The 23,868-nt window shown below is 44.2% G+C and overlaps 1 protein-coding gene across 1 annotated transcript in view; it reads left to right on the forward strand.

Moving 5' to 3' along the window:
• LOC141082421 (uncharacterized) overlaps positions 1-14,812 on the forward strand; it is a 153,360-nt gene extending 138,548 nt beyond the window's left edge. The window contains exon 5 of the mRNA XM_073566362.1: positions 13,581-14,812. Within this exon, the coding sequence (XP_073422463.1) occupies positions 13,581-14,686 (1,106 nt within the window). The 3' untranslated portion in view covers positions 14,687-14,812. The remainder of the gene's footprint in view (positions 1-13,580) is intronic.
• The last annotated feature ends 9,056 nt before the right edge of the window (positions 14,813-23,868 follow it).

The following is a 23,868-nucleotide window of genomic DNA, read 5'->3' on the forward strand; positions in this document are numbered from 1 at the left end:
CAATCCTCCTGACAGGTTCCCTTTAAGACTTCTCAGCTCTGCACTATTATACACAGTTCTCTATAAATGTGTAATATTTCTCCATGAAACTCATCTGACAGAAAATATTGGACCTTACGATAGTTTAGATTGTGAGGTCACCGAGCCCCATACTCTAATTACCCCAGAGAGGTTTCACCACTAGCTACTCATTTATTACTGATGGAGACTGTGGAGTTTGATCATTTCAGTAGATGTTATTGTCTATAGTCACAGTGTGTGATTACAGTAGTGTCCAAAATCCTCTGATTTAACCTCTTCCTGCAGCCAGTTTTGTGTTCTTAATCAGGCCCCATTATTAATATCTGACGTGTGTCACTTTATGTGGTGATAAATTATTCACAGAGGATAATAGAAAACAAATGGATCTTACAAATTATTTTCCAGCTTCGCACTATACCCTATATACGGTTGTACACTACTGTCTGGGCACATGGCAGTGTTCAGAAGGGAAGGAGCGCCATTTAGCTATTTGAATGCAGATCTAGCTGGAATAGTTTGCAGACACAATGTATTGGGAGCACTGTTCATGGTCATCTGGCAGCTCAAAAAATGTCCACCATGAACATGCTTGGCTCTATCTTCTCTGCTTTCCATATCCCAAGGATTGCCTTGCTCATCGTCCTTCAATACCCTTACATGGATCTGGACTTACACTGGGACCCCTAGGCTTGGACCATGGTGTTACCTGCTATTCTGTGGTGTTAGATGGCAAGAAGAATAGTCAGGTATCTGGGTCAGAACCAGAAGGACAGAATACAGAATCAGAAGACACAAGAGTAGTCAGTAAATGGGCCACGGTCACAGCAGGAAGCAAATACACAAGCCGCAAGCTGAGCACAGAGGACAGAACCAGAGGAGAACAGCGCTGTATCTGGCAGATTCCGGCCATGTGCTTTGCGCTTTAGTAGGGTGTGGTACTTTCCAATTGGCTGAAGTAGGGAGCAGATTACTCCAGCTGGACAGCAGGAACAGATCCCAGATGAGATTGGACACACCATATGCAGAAGCCCTAATATAACTAAATCACACAAAACCAGAATAGTCGAAATCCCCATAAAGTGATTCCATGTAATTAATTAATTCACTGAGGGTTATAATCTATACACACGTGGTCAAAATTGTTGGTACCCCTCTGTTAATGACAGAAAAATCCACAGTGGTCACAGAAATAGCTTGAATCTGACAAAAGTAATGCAAAAGTAATAATAAATAAAAAATCGATGAAAATGAGCAAATGAAAGTCAGACATTGCTTTTCAATCAAGCTTCCACAGAATGTGTAAATCGCGGTGTGTCCACTACTTTGCATCACAGGTGTCTACAATCCTGGAATCAGTGAGTGGCCTGTATAGAGGCTACAGATACTCACTGTGCTGTGTGGTGACATGGTGTGTATCACACTCAACATGGACCAGAGGAAGCGAAGGAAAGAGATGTCTCAGGAGATTAGAAAGAAAGTTATAGACAAACATGTTACAGGTAAATGTTATAAGACCATCTCCAAGCAGCTTCATGTTCTTGTGACTAAAGTTGCACATATTATTCAGAAATTTAATATCCATGGGACTGTAGCCAACCTCCCTGGACATGACCATATGAGGAAAATTGATGACAAATCAAAGAGATGGATAATATGAATGGTAACAAAAGTGCCCAGAAAAACTTCTAAACAGATTATAGGTGAAGTTTAAGCTCAAGGAACATCGGTGTCAGATCGCACCATCCGTCGTTGTATGAGCCAAAGTGGACTTCATGGGAGACGACCAAGGAGGACACCATTGTTGAAAAATAATCATAAAAAAACAGACTGGAATTTGCCAAACTACATGTTGACAAGCTACAAAGCTTCACATAATGTCCTATGGACAGATGAGACAAAAATGGAACTTTCTGGCAAGGCACATCAGCTCTATGTTCTCAGATGGAAAAATGAAGCATATCACAAAATCAACACTGTTCCTACTGTTATGTTCTTGGGCTGCTTTGCTGCATCTGGCACAGGGTGTCTAGAATCTGTGCAGGGTACAATGAAATCTCAAGACTATCAAGGGATTCTACTAGAGAGAAATGTGCTGCCCAATGTCAGAAAGCTTGGTCTCAGTCGCAGGTCATGGGTCTTGCACCAGGATAATGACATGCAATACACAGCTAAAAACATGCAAGAATGGCTGAGAGGAAAACATTGGACTATTCTGAAGTGGCCTTCTATGAGCCCTGACCTAAATCCTATTGAGCATCTTTGGAAAGAGCTGAAACATGCCATCTGGAAAAGGCAACTTTCAAGAACTGGAGCAGTTTGCTCTTGAGGAGTGGGCCAAAATACCTGTCGAGAGGTGCAGAAGTCTCATAGACAGTTACAGAAATCGTTTGATTGCAGTAAGTGCCTCAAAAGGTTGTGCAACAAAATATTTTAGTTAAGGGAACCTTCATTTTTGTCCAGGCCTATTTCATGAGTTTTACTTTAAATTCTGTGGAAGCATGGCTGAAAAGCAATGTCTGACTTTCATTTGCTAATTTTCATAGATTTTTGATTTATTACTACTTTTGTCAGATTAAAGTTATTTCTGTGACCATTGTGGGTTATCCTGTCATTAAATGAGGGGTACCAACAATTTTGACCACGTGTGTAGGAGCAGTGAATATTTTGACTCCACAGCAACTTTCCGGAAACTAACACACAGTGGATGTTGGAGAGTGAAAATTACACATTTGCCATGTTATTACCCAGCACATAGTGCCCAGATTGTGCTCCAGGAGACACCGCAAATTAAGTGGGTTCTTCTCACTATAATATTGCTAAATACAGGGATCCTAAATGTTGTTTGCGCACACTGCAAGACTCCGAAGTGAGAGCGGATTTTGCTGGATTGGTTTATAGAAACCTTGTTGCTTTTCAACAGCCTTTGAGCCACTAATAGTGCGGGAACCTCTGTTATTCCATTGACAGATGATGGACCTGAGTGAGGTCTTGTTTTTTGTGAGATGAGAATTGGTATTATTTTCACCTGCATAACATTGATTGGTTTCTTTTTATTCGATATTTGGGAGGCAGAATGAACCAACAGTGGAACACCACACACTACTGGTTCATCCAACAAGGTTTTCTATTAGACTGTAAAGTCTCATTGTCTTGGTAACATAGTAACATAACATAACATAGTTTTGAAGGCTGAAGGAAGACCTTATGTCCATCTAGTTCAGCCTATTTTTAGTGCAGCTGTTCTGTATTGTTGATCCTGGGGAAGGCAAAAAACCCACAGAGTAGAAGCCAATTTTCTCCATAGGGAAAAAAATTCCTTCCCCAAAGCTGGGTCAACCATCTACCTATAATATTATATTATTCGTAACCTTCTATACTGTTACTCACAAGAAAAGCCTCCATTCCTTTCTTAAATTCATTCAGTGAGTTGGCCATCACCACTTCCTCAGGAAGAGAATTCCAGAGCCTCACTGCTCTTACCATGAAGAACCCTCTTCTATGCTGGTGCAGAAATTGTCTTTCCTCCAAACGAAGAGAATGCCCCCTTGTTCTTGTCACAGTCCTTGGTACAAACAGTTCATTGGAGAGATCTCTGTATTGCCCTCTGATATACTTGTACATATGTATTAAGTCTCCCCTAAGTCTTCTCTTTTCTAGAGTAAATAGACCTAATTTTGATAACCTTTCTGGGTATTGTAGTGAACCAACTCCATTTATCATTTTAGTAGCCCACCTTTGAACCCTTTCAAGTTCAGTAATGCCTTTCTTGAGCACCGGCATCCAAAATTGCACACAATACTCCAAGTGTGGTCTGACGAGTGATTTGTACAGAGGGAGAATTATGTTTTCATCTCGTGCCCCAGACCTCTTCTAATGCATCCCATGACACTATTTGCTTTGGTGGCAGCTGCCTGACACTGGGCACTCCAGTTTAGCTTCTTATTGACTAAGATGCCTAAGTCTTTTTCCATGTCTGATTTCCCCAGCAGTTTCCCATTTAGTAAGTAACTGTAGCATCTGTTTCTCCTTCCCATGTGCATAACCTTACACTTATCTGTGTTAAACCTCATTTGCCATTTTTCAGCCCAATTCTCAAATTTACTCAAATCTGTCTGTAGTTGCAAACTGTCCTCCTTTGTGTTAACTACCTTACATAGTTTTGTATCATCTGCAAATACTGATATTTTACTGTGTAAGCCATCCACTAGATCATTAATAAACATATTAAATAGTAGGGGGCCCAATACAGACCCCTGTGGTCCCCCACTAGTAACCCTGGCCCAATCTGAGTATGCCCCATTAATAACCACTCTTTGTTTTCTATCACTAAGCCAGCTACCTACCCATCTACACACATTTTCCCCTAGCCCAAGCTTTCTCATCTTACTTACCAATCTTTTATGTGGGACAGTGTCACATGCTTTAGAGAAGTCGAGATAAATGACATCCAATGATTCTCCTGGGTCCATTTGAGAGCTTACATCCTCATAGAAGCTGATCAGGTTAGTCTGACAGGAGCGATCCTTCATAAATCCATGTTGATATGGAGTTAAACATTTATTAACATTGAGATATTCCATAATGGTATCCCTTAGAAATCCTTCAAAACTTTTACCCACAACAGATGTTAAGCTAACCGGCCTATAGTTTCCAGGTTCCCTTTTACACCCCTTTTTGAATATTGGTACCACATTTGCTTGCCACCAATCAAAAGGAACAGACCCTGTTTCTATAGAGTCTTTAAATATAAGGAATAGAGGCCTGTCTATCACATTACTTAACTCCCTTAATACCCGAGGGTGAATGCCATCAGGGCCTGGTGATTTGTCAATTTTAATCTTACTAAGGCGGTTCTGCACTTCTTCCTGGGCTAGGCAGGTAATACTTAATGGGGAGTTTACATTATCACTCTGCATTTCCCCTGGCAAATCCTTTTCCTGTGTGAACACTGTTGAGAAAAAAGTATTTAAAACATTTGCTTTTCCCACATTGCTTTCCATGATTTCACCCTCATTGTTCTTTAAAGGGCCGACACCATCAATTTTAATCCTTTTACTGTTTATATAATTAAAGAATAGTTTGGGGTTTGTTTTACTTTCCTTAGCAATGAGTCTCTCAGTTTCCACTTTTGCTAAATGTATTTGTCTTTTACACATTTTATTTTTTTCTCTATAACTTTTTAATGCTTCTTCATTGCCTTCTTGTTTTAGCTTCCTAAATGCCTTGTTCTTGTTCTTTATTGCCCTTTTTACATCCTTATTTAGCCACATTGGTGTTCTCCTGTTCCTAGCCCTTTTATTTCTGTATGGTATGGCTAGCTTGCAGTGGGGGTGTAAAACTGATTTAAATATTTCCCATTTATTTTCTGTGCTCCTATTTTTGAGGACATTGCCCCAATCAATTCGGCGAAGGTCCTATCTAAGCTGATCAAACTTTGCTTTCCTGAAATTCAGCGTTTTGGTAACGCCCTTCCAGGGAACCTTACTGAAGAACAAGTGGAATTGTGTTATATTGTGGTCACTGTTCCCTCGGTGCCATCGACTCGGACTTCTGTTATTCTATCTGGCCTGTGGCTTAACATTAAGTCCAGAAGGGCCGTCCCTCTAGTTGGGCCCTGCACAAGTTATGACAGAGAATTATCCTTGGTCACTGACAGAAATTGGTTTCCTTTCTGAGATCCGCAGGTTTCAGTTTCCCGGTCTATGTCGGGGTAGTTGAAGTCCCCCATAATAATCACCTCATTGGGATTTGCTGCTTTGTCTATTTGTTTCAATAATACATTCTCAGTGGCTTCTGTTATATTTGGTGGCTTATAACAAACCCCTATGAGGATTTTATTACTTTTCCCTCCTTGTATCTCCACCCATAGAGACTTCACCTCTTCATTTCCCTCTTGTATATCTTCTCTTAGTGTGGGCTTTATATATAGACAGACTCCACCCCCTTTCCTTTTTTTACGATCCCTTCTAAACAAATCATATCCTTGCAAGTTAGCCGCCCAGTCATAGCTGTCGTCTAACCATGTCTCAGTTATTCCTACTATGTCGTATTTTTCCTCATACATTACCAACTCCAGATCTTCAATCATATTGGTCAGGCTTCTTGCGTTGGTCAGCATGCAGGAAAGAAGTTTTGCTTAATTTTTCTAAGCTTCCTTCTGAGTACCCTGCCTTGGGTCCTCTTTACCACATCTAGTATCCTTGATTAGTTTGTCCTTCTGCTGCATGTTCTTATCTGCTGTTTTTCCTCCCATCCCCTCTTCTAGTTTAAAGCCTTCTGTGCTGCTGAATGTCTCATGGTCCCTACAAGACCAGGTCCAGTCTTTCTGGCCAAACTTCCCTTTTATGAGTGACACCAGTAAATGTGCAGTGAGGCCAAGTGTGAATTTCTGTCCAATAACAGCAGAGTTTCCCTTTATCCTGACTTTTCAATTTGTATTAAAACCAACTAACTTCAAGGAGGATTGTGATAATCTCCAGGACAAACATTCCGCCTGTGCCATGATAGATCTCTAAGCTGTGCGTGGCTGATGGCTGTAATATACATTTATTCCCGCCTGCAGGAGATGTGTTGGCTCCAGCCCTGGTGTCATGGATTCACTCCACATCATACATTACATTGTTTTTGATCCTAAGGAATTCAGATTACTGCACAATCTCTCCTGAAATGGGGACCAATATTATTTTCTCTAATCTTCTGGTCAGGATCCATAGTAGCTCCAATGGTCCACCATAAATGAGGGCAACTCTGGTTTACTGTTGTGTAATCTGTATTTGTAGTTTTCAGTTAATGAGATTCTCGTGCTCTGGGGCGGTGCTGTGGGTGGGGCTGTGGGCGGGGCTTTATGTGGTGCTCTGATTACATATTCATCTGTATTGGCTTATGACAGGTCGCTGATCCCTCACTGACCTGCCCCCATTATTACATAATGCATATAATAGCATTGATATTATTGTTGATACTGCCTATAATATTGAGGCTATTGTGAGACTTAGAAAAAAAATTACATCCAGCAAAATGTCACCGGCGATGGCAGCGCCTGCGTAGTATCATCTATAAGTAAGAGACAGAGGCTACTGTGCAGGCGCCGCCATCGCCGGTGACATTTTGCTGGATGTAATTTTTTTTCTAAGTCTCACAATAGCCACAATATTATAGGCAGTATCAACAATAATATCAATGCTATTATATGCATTATGTAATAATGGGGCAGGTCAGTGAGGGGTCAGCGACCTGTCATAAGCCAATACAGATGAATATGGAATCAAAGCACCACATAAGTCTCATTGACAGTTACAGGAATCGTTTGATCGCAGTGATTGCCTCAAAAGGTTGTGAAACAAAACATTAACCCTTTTGCGCCAGAGCCTGTTTTTGCCTTTGTGACCAATTTTTTAAATTCTGATCAGTGTCACTTTATGAGGTCATAACTCTAAAAAGCTTCAACAAGTCCTGGTGATTCTGAGAATGTTTTCTCGTGACATATTGTACTTTATGTTAGTGGTAAAATTTGTTTGATATGACTTGCGTTTATTTGTCAAAAAAATGGAAAATTGGCGAAAATTTAGAAAATTTCACAATTTTCAAAATTTTAATTTTTATGCCCTTAAATCAGAGAGTCATATCACACCAAATGGTTAATAAATAATATTTCCCACATGTCTACTTTACATCAGCATAATTTTGGAAACAATTTTTTTGTGTTAGGAAGTTATAAGGGTTAAAAGTTGACCAGCGATTTCTCATTTTTACAACAAAATTTATAAAACCATTTTTTTAGGGACCACCTCACATTTGAAGTGAGTTTGGGGGGTCATTATGACAGAAAATACCCAAAAGTGACACCATTCTAAAAACTGCACCCCTCAAGGTGCTCAAAACCACATTCAAGAAGTTTATTAACCCTTCAGGTGCTTCACAGGAATGAATGGAATGTGGAAGGAAAAAATAAACATTTACTTTCACACAAATTTTCCTTTACACCTAATTTTTTTTACTTTCGCAAGGGTAACAGGAGAAAATGGACAATACATTTTGTTTTGCAATTTCTGCTGAGCATGCCGATACCCCATATGTGGGGGAAATCTCCTGTTTGGGCACACGGCAGGGCTCGGAAGGGAAGGCAAAATATGCTGCAATAATTAGCGGTTGCCATTGTCATGATCCAGGCCGGGGTTTGTTTGTTGTTATTCTCTCCCCAGGCTGGTCTTGCGGGGGTTAACTTTCTGTGCCTCGTTTTGGGATATGTTTGGCTATTTCAGTCCGCTGCTGCCTGCAGGCAGCGTCAGTTACACTTCCGGCCCCTGGTTTGAGCAACTGACCCCGTTACACCCTGATTTGTCCTCTGGCCGTTTACTCAGTTCCCGTACCTTCTCATTCCTACTACCCCGCTTATCTTGGTGTTGTCTCCTCGTGCTGTGACCTTGGTATCGGATCTGGCTTGTCCTCTGACCTGTTTTACTGTCTCACGTCTCTGGTATCTCTACCCCCGACTGGCTCCGACTTCTCTGGCTTGTATTTGACCACGTGTATTGCTGTTTACTCTGGTACTGCGTTTCCTGTGCATTCCTGACCCAGCTTGTCTGACCACCCTCACGTCACCTAGTGGCATCTATGCTGCCACATGGTGCTGTTACACTATGAGTGCAACCTTGCTTCCCTCACCATCACCCCCTGGTGGAAGATGCACGCTACTGCGCTGCAGCAGCATTACAGCCATGTCCCATTTGGAGAGTCCCTGATGTGCCTAAACAGTGGAAACCCCCAACAAGTGACACCGTTTTGGAAACTAGACCCCCTAAGGAACTTATTTAGATGTGTATTGAGCATCTTGAACCCACAGGTGCTTCACAGAAGTTTATAGCGTAGAACCGTGGAAATAAAAAAACTAAAAAAAATTTCTAAATCTTTTTAGCTCCATATTTTGCATTTTTATAAGGGCCACAGGAGAAATTGTTCCAAACAATTTGTTGTGCAATTTCTCCTGTGCTCGCCGATACTCCATATGTGGGAGAATACTACTGTTTGGGCGCATGGCAGAGTTCGGGAGGGAAGGAGTGCCATATTGGAGAGCAGATTTTGCTGGAATTGTTAGTGGGTGACATGTCACATTGTCAGAGCCCCTGAGGTGCCAGAACAGCATAAGCCCCAAAAGTGACTGCATTTTACCAAATACTTCCCTGAATGAATTCTTCTAGTGGTGCAGTGAGCATACTGACACCACAGCTGTTCCATAGAATATTATACCATTGGGCAGTGAAGAAAAAATAATTACATTTTTACCACTAAAATGTTGTTTTAACCCCAGATTTTACATTGGAAAATATATAGACAGGTAAATGGTCACTACACCCAGAGATGAATTCACAGAAGGGGGTCATTTCCTATTCCCAGAGGGGTGTCATTTCCATAATGGAGTCACTTCAGGGGGATTCTGCTTTTATGGCACTTTGGAGAGCCGATAAGTACCAGAACAACAGAATCCCCCCTGAAGTGACCCCATTTTTGTAATGACACCCCTCTGGGAATTCATCTATCGATATAGTGACCATTTTCACTACATGGATAATTTCTAGAAACACCTAGTAGAATTTTAGGGCAAAAATTGCAAAAATGTCATTGTGGTGCCCAATATATTGTGCCCAGCTTGTGTCTCTGGAGACCTCCCCCCACCTACCCCCGGAAATTGTTAAGTCAGCTCTACTCAAATGTGTCTGTCACTAAATCAAATGCTTGAATGTCAAAACAGTTCGAAAACGTGGTTCTGTGTGGAAGATTGTAAAGCCGTCATGGAGGCATAAGGCTGGCAGTGATGGTCATTGTGGGTAATAATAGCGGGGATCATGCCTCATTCCTCTCTAGGAACATACACGACATCTTCTCTGGGGGTTCTTTCTTGTCTCAGTTACTGGGATGAGTGCAATAAAATGTCGCTCAGTGAGTCTTCTTACATCTTCACATTCTAAAGGATTGGCGGGGACAAAATTTTCAAAAACAAGATTTTCAGTGACCTTTTCCTGATAATCAAGGAAAGTATCTGCATTTCCGGCTTTTTTGTATAGTAACATAGTAATTAAGGTTGAAGGGAGACTTTAAGTCCATCTAGTTCAACCCATCCTATCCTAACTTGCCCTAACATGTTGATCCAGAGGAAGGCAAAAAACCCCATGTGGCAAACAGTAAGCTTCACATTAGGGAAAAAAAATTCCTTCCCGACGCCACATACGGCAATCAGACTAGCTCCCTGGATCAACGCAACACTAAGGAAACTAAGTGTATATACCCTGTAATATTATACTTTTCAAGAAAGGCATCCAGGCCCTTCTTAAATTTTAGTAGGGAATCACTCATTACAACATCATATGGCAGAGAGTTCCATAGTCTCACTGCTCTTACAGTAAAGAATCCGCGTCTGTTAGTATGCTTAAACCTTCTTTCCTCCAGACGTAGAGGATGCCCCCTTGTCCCCCCGTCACAGGTCTAAGAGTAAAAAGATCTTTAGAAAGGTCTTGGTATTGTCCCCTCATATATTTATACATTGTAATAAGATCACCCCTAAGCCTTCAATTCTCCAAACTAAATAACCCCAATTGTAATAACCTGTCTTGGTATTGCAGACCCCCTAGTTCCCTAATAACCTTGGTCGCTCTTCTCTGCACCCGCTCCAGTTCAGCTATGTCTTTCTTATACACCGGAAACCAGAACTGTACACAGTATTCTAAGTGTGGTCGCACTAGTGACTTATATAGAGGTAAAATTATGTTCTCCTCCTGAGCATCTATGCCTCTTTTAATGCATCCCATTATTTTATTTGCCTTTGCAGCAGCTGCCTGACACTGGCCACTAAATGTGAGTTTGTTGTCCACCCATACACCCAGGTCTTTTTCAGTGACAGTTTTGCCCAGTGTTTTACAATTAAGCACATAATTATACATCTTGTTCATTCTACCCCAGTGCATGACCTTACATTTATCCCCATTAAAGCTCATTTGCCATTTATCAGCCCAAGCTTCTAGTTTACATAAATCCTCCTGTAATATAAAATTGTCCTCCTCTGAATTGATTACCCTGCAGAGTTTAGTGTCATCTGCAAATATTGAAATTCTACTCTCTATGCCCCTTACAAGGTCATTAATAAATATGTTAAAAAGAAGCGGGCCCAAAACTGACCCCTGTGGTACCCCACTGCTAACCGTGACCCAGTCCGAGTGTGCTCCATTAATAACCACCCTTTGTTTCCTATCCCTGAGCCAGCTCTTAACCCACCTACACATATTTTCCCCTATCCCCATTGTTCTCATTTTATGTATCAACCTTTTGTGTGGCACCGTATCAAAAGCTTTTGAAAAGTCCATGTACACCACGTCCACTGCATTCCCTTGGTCCAGTCCGGAACTTACCTCTTCATAAAAGCTTATCAGATTAGTCTGACAGGAACGGTCCCTTGTAAACCCATGTTGATATTGGGTCATAAGTTTATTCTTCTCCAGATACTCCAGTATAGTAACTCTTAGAAAACCCTCCAGGATTTTACCCACAGTTGAGGTTAAACTCACTGGCCTATAATTTCCAAGTTCAGTTTTTGTCCCCTTTTTGAATATTGGCACCACATTTGCTATACGCCAGTCCTGTGGTACAGACCCTGTTATTATGGAATATTTAAAGATTAAAAATAATGGTCTATCTATGACTGTGCTTAATTCCTGCAGTACTCGGGGGTGTATCCCATCCGGGCCCGGGGATTTGCCAATTTTAGTGATTTTTAGACGCCGCTGTACTTCCTGCTGGGTTAAGCAGGTGACATTTAATGGACAATTTTTTTTTCCATTAAAAACACAAAAGAATTATATGTGGCCACCTGAAAACAAATACATGACTAACTTTATATACCAGATATATGATTTTCTTGATACCTGGTATGGCTGTAGAACCTGATCTGTAAGGTCCACACCCCCATATATTTGTGGTAGTCAATGACAGACACAGGTTTTGGAGTAGTGGATCCCTGTTGGTCTGCAGTGGCCCTTGTGGCATCTGTGTGGATCGAGGTCAGGATAAAAATATCTTTTTTATCCTTATACTTAAGGACAAGCAGCTCTCCATTGTGTAAAGCCCCTGACTGCCCCTTTCAGAACTTTTTGCTGACCAATGATTTTGGAAACCCGTGACGGTTTTTGCGAATGGTCCCACAAGCCCCTATGTTATGTTCAACCAGACTTTTAAATAGGGGTATACTGGTGCAGTAGTTGTCAACATACAGATTGTAGCCTTTTTGTAAAAATGGAGTTATCAGCTCCCAAACCATTTTTCCAGATGTCCCCAGATAAGTAGGGCGTCCTGGTGGGTTTAGTTGGCTATCTTTCCCCTCATACATGCGAAAAGCTTTCATAACGGGTCCTAGGAAGAACAGCAGAAAACATTGGGGTGGCTTGAACAGGGCGGTTGGACCAATAGGACCGAATGCTCATTTCTTTATCAAGCCCCATAGCGAATGTAAGTCCTAAAAATGTTTTCATTTCTAGGATATTAGTTGGTTCCATAAATTTGACCTAGCATAATAGGATCGTGGATTCTGGCTGATGAATTGGGACACATATGAATTTGTAGGACAATATCCTCTAGCAAGCTATCTGTCATAAACAAATTTAAAAAAATAATTGGTCCAAAATTTTCCACCTCCACATTTATACCAGGAATGGCATTAAAATTAGGGATGAATGGAGTAGCCGAATCCGAAGCCTCCCATCTGGGAAATGCTACATCAAGAGGCAAAGCCCCTTGGACATTGGTGTGCGCCAATTCACGAGCACTAGGGACAGCGCTAGTACTGGGCATTGTTCCCTGAGTTGGAGACATTTCTCCAGAAGCGCTATTTGTCCTTCTTGTTGTACTGGTCCTTGTGTGTGAGGATGGACCAGAATCACTGCTCATTTCTGAGCTATCACTGTCACTGCTACTAAAGCCCTCGAAATCCACATCGCCATCTGACACTGCACTTTCTTCACTGTCAGAACATAAAAGTGCATAAGCCTCCTCTGCACTATAATAGTGACCGGCCATTTTTTTCATTTTATTTTTTTACCGGAAATAGAAAACTCTGACATGACTGACGTGACCAAATTATTGGGGAGACAATTGAGAAAAGCCTAATTCTTTACCCTACCCCTAACTTTAGAATAAACCCTATCTTTAGCCTAACACTAACCCTAAGTATAGCATTAACTCTAACCTGCCTTATCTGTTTTTCTATTGACAAATGATGGACCTGAGTGGGGACTTGTTTTTTGTGAGATGAGAATTGGTATTATTTTCGCCTACATAACATTGATTGGTTTCTTTATATTTGATATTTGGGAGGCCGAATGAACAAACAGTTGAACACCACACACTACTGGCTCATCCAACAAGGTTTTCTATTAGACTGTGAACTGTCATTGTCTTGGTAAATAATTAAAGCTTTTACATAGCTTGCCATTTTTATGTACAGTTTAAGTAGAAATGTTCAAAAATATAAAACTCAAGGATATTTTATTTAAAAAAATGTTTTTTTATCTTAGCAGATGACTGTACCAGGAGATCAGAGGGACAGCTGACATCTTCAATTTTTAAATCTGATGATCTTGAGATCCTACAAGATACAACTGAAGTGATTGCTATTACTCCAGATATATCATCATCCATTCACAGCAAAGATCTGTCATCTGATCCTATGAAACAGGTCCCATCTTCTGATTCATTACTGACTACTATGGAAAATCAAAGTCACAAAAGAGACATTAAAAAACAAACTGCTCCTAAAGCAAAAAAGTCATTTTCATGTTCAGAATGTGGGAAATGTTTTACATGGAAATCACGTTTTGTTACTCACTATAGATCTCACACAGGGGAGAAGCCTTTTTCATGTTCAGAATGTGGGAAATGTTTTATCGATAAATCAGAATTGGTTAGGCACCAAAGAACTCACACACGGGAGAAGCCTTTTTCCTGTTCAGAATGTAGGAAGTGTTTTAACAAGAAATCTAATTTTGTTACTCACCAGAGAACTCACACAGTGGAGAAGCCTTTTTCATGTTCTGAATGTGAGAAAAGTTTTATCGATAAATCAGAATTGGTTAGGCACCAAAGAACTCACACAGGGGAGAAGCCTTTTTCCTGTTCGGAATGTGGGAAATGTTTTAGCCAGAAAGCGATTCTTGTTAGACATCAGAGAACTCACACAGGGGAGAAGCCTTTTTCCTGTTCAGAATGTGGGAAATGTTTTAACCGGAAATCACAATTGGTTAATCACCATAGAACTCAGACGGGGGAGAAGCCTTTTTCCTGTTCAGAATGTGGGAAATGTTTTAACATGAAAGAACATCTTATTGGTCACCACAGAACTCACACAGGGGAGAAACCTTTTTCGTGTTCAGAATGTGGGAAATGTTTTAAACTGAAACATCATCTTGTTAGGCACCATAGAACTCACACAGGGAAGAAACTTTTTTCATTTTCAGAATGTGGGAAATGTTTTAACCAGAAAGGGAGTCTTGATGAACACCATAGAACTCACACAGCGGAGATGCCTTTTTCATGTTCAGAATGTGCAAAATGTTTCAACCATAAAGGGAATCTTGTTAGACATCAGAGCAGTCACACAGGGGAGAAGCCATTTTCATTTTCTTAACGTGGGAAATATTTCACTTGGAAATCAACTGTTAATAAACATCAGAGACGTCACATAGGGGAGAAGACTTTTTTATATTCATAATGTTGGAATAGTTTTACCCAAAATTAAATCTTCTTAAATGGGTTGTCTCTTGTCATTCCTCATGTTTGCTGACAAAAGGATAAAACTAAACTTTATTAATTCCAAATGTAAAACTATACCCATAATTCACCCCCTGAAGGTTAGTCAGTAGGTGACTAATAGAAAAAACATGTACCCCACATCTCAGTATATAGGGTGAGGTGACGTGTACACATTCACTCTCCAATAGAGTTGAGCGAAACGGGTCGAAAAAATTCAAAAGTCGCCGACTTTTGGCAAAGTCGGGTTTCATGAAACGAAACCCGACCCTAGGATGAGGTCGGCCACGAGGTCGGCGACTTACGCGCCAAAGTCGCGTTTCAAAAGTTTGTTTTGCGCTCTTTTTCAGCCAATCAGGATCCACGGACACTGTGGGCAACGTGATGACATAGGCACGGGTCACCACCATCTTTCAGAAGGGCATGCAAGTGATTGGCTTGCTTTGGTGGGCGTCACAGGGGGTATAAAAGGGCGTGCACGCCGACCGCCATCTTACTTCTGCCGATCTTAGTATAGGGAGAGGTTGCTGCTGATTCTGTAGGGAGAGCGTTAGGCAGGGAAGAAGACAAAAAAACTGCTTCTGCTGCTAGCGATTTGGCCTGCACAACACACAAGTCACTGTGTGTGCAGTGCAAGGGGAGGCTATATTGTGGTGTATCAGTGGTGTTGGTTGTTGGGCTGCTTTTTAAGGCTTCCTGACACGCTGGCATTGCTGTTTACCCACTGCTCCGCAAACTGCTTTTTTAAAAGCAATCCAATCTCCCTTATCCTCTCGTTACTTTGGTCACAGGCAGCTGTGCCATCGAGCGTGTCACATAGCGCTCAGATATCAGTGGGCCGCACACAATCCACAAGTGTCCAGTGTCCACAAGTGTACGCAGAGATTCAAAATCTCCATTATCCTCTCGTCACTTTGGTCACAGGCAGCTGTGCCATCGAGCGTGTCACATAGCGCTCAGATATCAGTGGGCCGCACACAATCCACAAGTGTCCAGTGTCCAAAAGTGTACGCAGAGATTCAAAATCTCCATTATCCTCTCGTCACTTTGGTCACAGGCAGCTGTGCCATCGAGCGTGTCACATAGCGCTCAGATATCAGTGGGCCGCACACAATCCACAAGTGTCCAGTGTCCAAAAGTGTACGCAGAGATTCAAAATCTCCATTATCCTCTCGTCACTTTGGTCACAGGCAGCTGTGCCATCGAGCGTGTCACATAGCGCTCAGATATCAGTGGGCCGCACACAATCCACAAGTGTCCACTGTCCACAAGTGTACGCAGAGATTCAAAATCTCCATTATCCTCTCGTCACTTTGGTCACAGGCAGCTGTGCCATCGAGCGTGTCACATAGCGCTCAGATATCAGTGGGCCGCACACAATCCACAAGTGTCCAGTGTCCAAAAGTGTGTGCAGAGATTCAAAATCTCCATTATCCTCTCGTCACTTTGGTCACAGGCAGCTGTGCCATCGAGCGTGTCACATAGCGCTCAGATATCAGTGGGCCGCACACAATCCACAAGTGTCCACTGTCCACAAGTGTACGCAGAGATTCAAAATCTCCATTATCCTCTCGTCACTTTGGTCACAGGCAGCTGTGCCATCGAGCGTGTCACATAGCGCTCAGATATCAGTGGGCCGCACACAATCCACAAGTGTCCACTGTCCACAAGTGTACGCAGAGATTCAAAATCTCCATTATCCTCTTGTCACTTTGGTCACAGGCAGCTGTGCCATCGAGCGTGTCACATAGCGCTCAGATATCAGTGGGCCGCACACAATCCACAAGTGTCCAGTGTCCAAAAGTGTACGCAGAGATTCAAAATCTCCATTATCCTCTCGTCACTTTGGTCACAGGCAGCTGTGCCATCGAGCGTGTCACATAGCGCTCAGATATCAGTGGGCCGCACACAATCCACAAGTGTCCAGTGTCCAAAAGTGTACGCAGAGATTCAAAATCTCCATTATCCTCTCGTCACTTTGGTCACAGGCAGCTGTGCCATCGAGCGTGTCACATAGCGCTCAGATATCAGTGGGCCGCACACAATCCACAAGTGTCCACTGTCCACAAGTGTACGCAGAGAATCAAAATCTCCATTATCCTCTCGTCACTTTGGTCACAGGCAGCTGTGCCATCGAGCGTGTCACATAGCGCTCAGATATCAGTGGGCCTCACACAATCCACAAGTGTCCAGTGTCCAAAAGTGTACACAGAGATTCAAAATCTCCATTATCCTCTCGTCACTTTGGTCACAGGCAGCTGTGCCATCGAGCCTGTCACATAGCGCTCAGATATCAGTGGGCCGCACACAATCCACAAGTGTCCAGTGTCCAAAAGTGTACGCAGAGATTCAAAATCTCCATTATCCTCTCGTCACTTTGGTCACAGGCAGCTGTGCCATCGAGCGTGTCACATAGCGCTCAGATATCAGTGGGCCGCACACAATCCACAAGTGTCCAGTGTCCAAAAGTGTACGCAGAGATTCAAAATCTCCATTATCCTCTCGTCACTTTGGTCACAGGCAGCTGTGCCATCGAGCGTGTCACATAGCGCTCAGATATCAGTGGGCCGCACACAATCCACAAGTGTCCACTGTCCACAAGTGTACGCAGAGATTCAAAATCTCCATTATCCTCTCGTCACTTTGGTCACAGGCAGCTGTGCCATCGAGCGTGTCACATAGCGCTCAGATATCAGTGGGCCGCACACAATCCACAAGTGTCCAGTGTCCAAAAGTGTACGCAGAGATTCAAAATCTCCATTATCCTCTCGTCACTTTGGTCACAGGCAGCTGTGCCATCGAGCGTGTCACATAGCGCTCAGATATCAGTGGGCCGCACACAATCCACAAGTGTCCACTGTCCACAAGTGTACGCAGAGATTCAAAATCTCCATTATCCTCTCGTCACTTTGGTCACAGGCAGCTGTGCCATCGAGCGTGTCACATAGCGCTCAGATATCAGTGGGCCGCACACAATCCACAAGTGTCCACTGTCCACAAGTGTGTGCAGAAATTCTAAATCTCCCCTGTCCTATAGACACCTTGTACCTTGTTTTACATTACTATATAGTTTGTTGGATTTTGTCTACATTTCTACCAAAAATGAGGAAGGCTGGTGGAAGAGGCCGTGGAATTGGGCGGGGGTTGGCAGCTGGTAATGATGGTGTTGGTGGTGGATCTGATGGTAGTGGCAAGAGCAAAATAGGACCGAATGCAGGAGGTGCTGACCCTGCGTCATCGTCTGGCTACATAAGGACTCGAACGCTTAGTTTTCTTGGAGTTGGCAAACCGCTTTTAAAAGGCAGAGCATCAGGAAAAAGTTTTGTCTTACATTGCTGACTCAGCCTCCAGCTCTATCGCCTCCTCTTCTTCAGTTGTAAAAAGTAAAAGCACTGAGTCGTCATTGGAGGCTCATGTTCATGAACCACACCTTTCCTTGTGTCCTTCACCCCAACCAAGATTGAAGGATGACGCAGGCCATACTACTGATTACTCCATGGAGCTGTTTTCACATACCATGCCTGGATTATCAAGTGAAATGGTGAATTACCCAGGCCAAGATGAATCTGACATGGAGTGCACTGATGCACAGCCGCTGATGGATGATTCTGCTGGTACATTCACTCAGAGCACTACATTGTCCTCGCAGTGTACAGAGCCAGATTTTGACCCTGATGAGACTCAGGTGCCCCTTCCCGCACACTATACCACCATACACGGTGACACAGAGAAAGGTGCACATGCCATAGAAGAGGAGGTGATGGATGACCCAGTTGTTGACCCAGATTGGCATCCATTGGGGGAAGAGGGTGCTGCTTCCAATAGCTCAGATGAGGAGCATCCACAGCAGACATCGACATCACAACAGCTGTTATCTGGAAGGCCCGGAGCACTCCAAAGACAGGTTCCAAACATCAAAAGAGTTGCTGGACAGCTTGTCCAGAGGGTCAAAAGATCACAGCGTGCTAGGCCGCAAAATGTCTGCCAAAGTAGGAAGAGTGCAGTGTGGCAGTTTTTTGAACAAAATCCTCATGATCAGGCCAAGGTTATCTGTAAGAAGTGCGCAAAGACCTTTAGCCGAGGGAAAAATCTGAAAAATTTGAATACCAGTTGCATGCTTAGACATTTAACCAGCATGCACTTGCAAGCGTGGACACAACACCAAACCTCAAGTGCCACATGTGCAACTGATCACAACGAAGGTAGTCAGCAACGCTACATTGTTTCCCCCACTGTAAGCCCACCGGTTAGCACAGCAGCAAATGTTGAGGTGTCGTTGCAAGGCCACAGCAGTCAGGGAATCCCACTGTTATATCAACGAAAGACTGATTCTAGGCCATCAGAAAGAACAACAACTCCATCACCATCATCAACCCTCTCTCAGTCCGCCCTGTCCACCGCTACTTCCACCATATGCAGCTCTCAAGTCCAGCTCACCCTCCCAGACACTATGAGTAGGTCAAGAAAGTACTCAGTCTCTCATCCGCGTACACTGGGTTTGAACGCCCACATTGCCAAACTAATCTCGTTTGAGATGATGCCCTTTCGGTTGGTGGAAAGCACAGCTTTCCGCGAACTCATGGCCTATGCAGTACCACGCTATGACCTACCCAGTCGCCACTTCTTCTCTCGCAAAGCCATCCCAGCCCTCCACCATCATGTGAAAGACCGCATTGTCCATGCACTCAAGCAGTCAGTGAGCGGAAAGGTGCACCTCACAACTGATGCATGGTCCAGTCGGCATGGCCAGGGCCGTTACGTGTCCATCACTGCGCACTGGGTTAATGTGGTGGATGCAGGGTCCACAGGGGACAGCGGTGGTGGGACAGTGCTGCCTAGCCCACGGTATAGGAAACAGTTGGCTGTAGGCGTTCGACCCTCCTCCTCCTCCTCCTCCTCCTCCAGAAGCGACAGCTCGTCCACAGAGCGCAGTCGTACGAGCACTCCATCTGCAGCTGCCACTGTTGCACACGATGTGTCCCCCTATCGAGCAGCTAGTGGAAAGCGTCAGCAGGCTGTGTTGCAGATGATGTGTTTGGGCGACAGACACACCGCCGAGGTGCTGGCCGAGTACTTGAAGCGACAAACTGAGTCATGGCTGGGCAGTGTACATCTTGAGGCAGGCAAGGTAGTTAGTGATAACGGCCGTAATTTTGTGGCAGCCATAGCCCTTTCAAAACTCAGCCACATACCTTGCTTGGCTCACACCTTGAACCTGGTGGTGCAGTGCTTCCTCAAAAATTATCCGGAGTTAACAGCCCTGCTCCAGAAGGTGCGAAGACTGTGCGCGCACATCCGCCGGTCGCCTGTACACTCCGTTCGTATGCAGAAGCTGCAGCGATTGCTCCACCTTCCCAACCACCGCCTCATTATCGACATTGCAACAAGGTGGAACTCCACCCTGCACATGGTGGAGCGGCTGTGCGAGCAGAGGCAGGCCATAATGCATTTGTGGGAGGATACACGGCCAGGCACTTTGAGAGCAGACATGGAGTTGACAGGCGTGCAGTCTTCGAAGCTGAAAGACCTTTGTAAAGTCCTTCAGTGTTTTGAGGAATGCACACGGCTGGTAAGCGCAGACGACGCCATCCTAAGCATGAGCATCCCACTTATGCGTCTGCTCATGCAAACTTTGACGCACCTTAAGGAGCAGGCGTCTGCAGCCAATGTTGATGAGGAGGAAGAGGAGGAGGGAATCCTTGATGACATTCAGCCATTGTCTGCTCAGGGACCGCTCCTGGACGAGGTGGAGGAAGAAGAGGAGGAGGAGGAGGATGATGGGGATGATTACTTAGGGGAGGAGGATGCATCTCGTGGGGCAAGTGAAAATGTTGGCGTGGCAAGGTCTGGTACAGGGTTTGTGTGTGACTGGAGGGATGTGGATTTGCCAGAAAGTGCTCCTCCACCCAGCACTCGCAGTGCATCATTGACACCGGGAACATTGGCCCACATGTCAGATTATGCCTTGCGGATCCTAAAAAGGGACCCCCGCATTGCCAAAATGATGAACGATGACGACTACTGGTTGGCCAGCATCCTGGATCCACGCTATAAAGGCAAATTACAAAACATCATGCCACAGGAGAACCTTGACCTAATATTGGCTAATAAACAAGCAACTCTGGTAAATCGGTTGCTTGAGGCATTCCCAGCACACAGCAGCGGTGATGGTTCTCACACGAGCCGTACGGGCCGGGGGCAGCTTGGCAGAGGTGTTCGTGGTGCACACAGCAGAAGTGGCGTTGGAGACAGGGGTTTCATGACAATGTTGTGGACTGATTTTTCAAATACCGCTCACACAACTGGTAATACTGCATCGATGGAAAGTGACAGGAGACAGCAGTTGTCAACTATGGTTACAAACTACTTTTCCTCCCATATCGATGTTCTCCCACACAGGTCATTCCCCTTTGACTATTGGGCCGCTAAACTGGACACCTGGTCTGAATTGGCACAATATGCCTTACAGGAGCTCGCTTGCCCAGCTGCAAGTGTGCTATCGGAAAGAGTCTTCAGTGCAGCTGGATCAATCCTGACAGAAAAAAGGACCCGTCTGTCAACCCAAAATGTGGATGATCTAACCTTCATTAAAATGAACCACGCATGGGTTTCCAAGGATTTTGTCCCACCTTCCCCTGATGACACATAGGGTGACAGAAAAATGGCTTGCTTTGGTCCACCTCTTCCTGGTACTTCACCTATTTCGCCTTTTGCATCAGTTGAATGTCCAACATCAACATATGCCACTTTCTAAAACTCCCTAACTGTGCTGCCTCCCCCCCCATGGCCGGGGTCACCACCTAGCGCACGACACCGTGCGAGTGCCGTTGCCCTGGACAGGTGGGTAGGCTGACTCTTGGGCGCGGGCACTGGCACAGGGTCCCTCATAGTGCAATCAAGTGTCTCTGACGGTGGTGGTGCACACCCGCCGTCAGACACACCGCTGTACTATGAGGGGCCCAGTGCCAGTACCGACGCCCACGAGTGGGCCCCCCTTGCTTGGCCAGGGCCCCAGCATTTGCAATCTTTACCTCTCCCTGCTCCTCCGCTGTGTAATCTGGGCCGTCAAATCCATACTGTGCCTGACACCGTCTGAGCCTGCCTCCTGAGACATATATTTTGAATGTGTACGCTATCCATACATGTTATCCAGGGATACGGTACCCTTTCTAACCTTTGTGCAATCACGTGCAATCCATACTGGACCTAACACCGTCTGAGCCTGCCTCATGCTGTATAGACATATATTTTGAATGTGTACGCTATCCATACATGTTATCCGGGGATACGGTACCCCTTCTAACCTTTGTGCAATGACGTGCAATCCATACTGGGCCTAACACCGTCTGAGCCTGCCTCATGCTGTATAGACATATATTTTGAATGTGTACGCTATCCATACATGTTATCCGGGGATACGGTACCCTTTCTAACCTTTGTGCAATGACGTGCAATCCATACTGGGCCTAACACCGTCTGAGCCTGCCTCATGCTGTATAGACATATATTTTGAATGTGTACGCTATCCATACATGTTATCCGGGGATACGGTACCCCTTCTAACCTTTGTGCAATGACGTGCAATCCATACTGGGCCTAACACCGTCTGAGCCTGCCTCATGCTGTATAGACATATATTTTGAATGTGTACGCTATCCATACATGTTATCCGGGGATACGGTACCCTTTCTAACCTTTGTGCAATGACGTGCAATCCATACTGGGCCTAACACCGTCTGAGCCTGCCTCATGCTGTATAGACATATATTTTGAATGTGTACGCTATCCATACATGTTATCCGGGGATACGGTACCCTTTCTAACCTTTGTGCAATGACGTGCAATCCATACTGGGCCTAACACCGTCTGAGCCTGCCTCATGCTGTATAGACATATATTTTGAATGTGTACGCTATCCATACATGTTATCCGGGGATACGGTACCCCTTCTAACCTTTGTGCAATGACGTGCAATCCATACTGGGCCTAACACCGTCTGAGCCTGCCTCATGCTGTATAGACATATATTTTGAATGTGTACGCTATCCATACATGTTATCCGGGGATACGGTACCCCTTCTAACCTTTGTGCAATGACGTGCAATCCATACTGGGCCTAACACCGTCTGAGCCTGCCTCATGCTGTATAGACATATATTTTGAATGTGTACGCTATCCATACATGTTATCCGGGGATACGGTACCCCTTCTAACCTTTGTGCAATGACGTGCAATCCATACTGGGCCTAACACCGTCTGAGCCTGCCTCATGCTGTATAGACATATATTTTGAATGTGTACGCTATCCATACATGTTATCCGGGGATACGGTACCCTTTCTAACCTTTGTGCAATCACGTGCAATCCATACTGGGCCTAACACCGTCTGAGCCTGCCTCATGCTGTATAGACATATATTTTGAATGTGTACGCTATCCATACATGTTATCCGGGGATACGGTACCCCTTCTAACCTTTGTGCAATGACGTGCAATCCATACTGGGCCTAACACCGTCTGAGCCTGCCTCATGCTGTATAGACATATATTTTGAATGTGTACGCTATCCATACATGTTATCCGGGGATACGGTACCCCTTCTAACCTTTGTGCAATGACGTGCAATCCATACTGGGCCTAACACCGTCTGAGCCTGCCTCATGCTGTATAGACATATATTTTGAATGTGTACGCTATCCATACATGTTATCCGGGGATACGGTACCCTTTCTAACCTTTGTGCAATCACGTGCAATCCATACTGGGCCTAACACCGTCTGAGCCTGCCTCATGCTGTATAGACATATATTTTGAATGTGTACGCTATCCATACATGTTATCCGGGGATATGGTACCCCTTCTAACCTTTGTGCAATGACGTGCAATCCATACTGGGTCTAACACCGTCTGAGCCTGCCTCATGCTGTATAGACATATATTTTGAATGTGTACGCTATCCATACATGTTATCCAGGGATACGGTACCCTTTCTAACCTTTGTGCAATCACGTGCAATCCATACTGGGTGTGAGAACGGCTGGCGAGCTGTTAAGCAAGCTAC

This window comes from Dendrobates tinctorius, unplaced genomic scaffold (genome assembly GCF_039654945.1).
Source record: "Dendrobates tinctorius isolate UK_male_01 unplaced genomic scaffold, ASM3965494v1 ptg000017l, whole genome shotgun sequence".
In the NCBI taxonomy this organism is placed as follows: domain Eukaryota; kingdom Metazoa; phylum Chordata; class Amphibia; order Anura; family Dendrobatidae; genus Dendrobates; species Dendrobates tinctorius.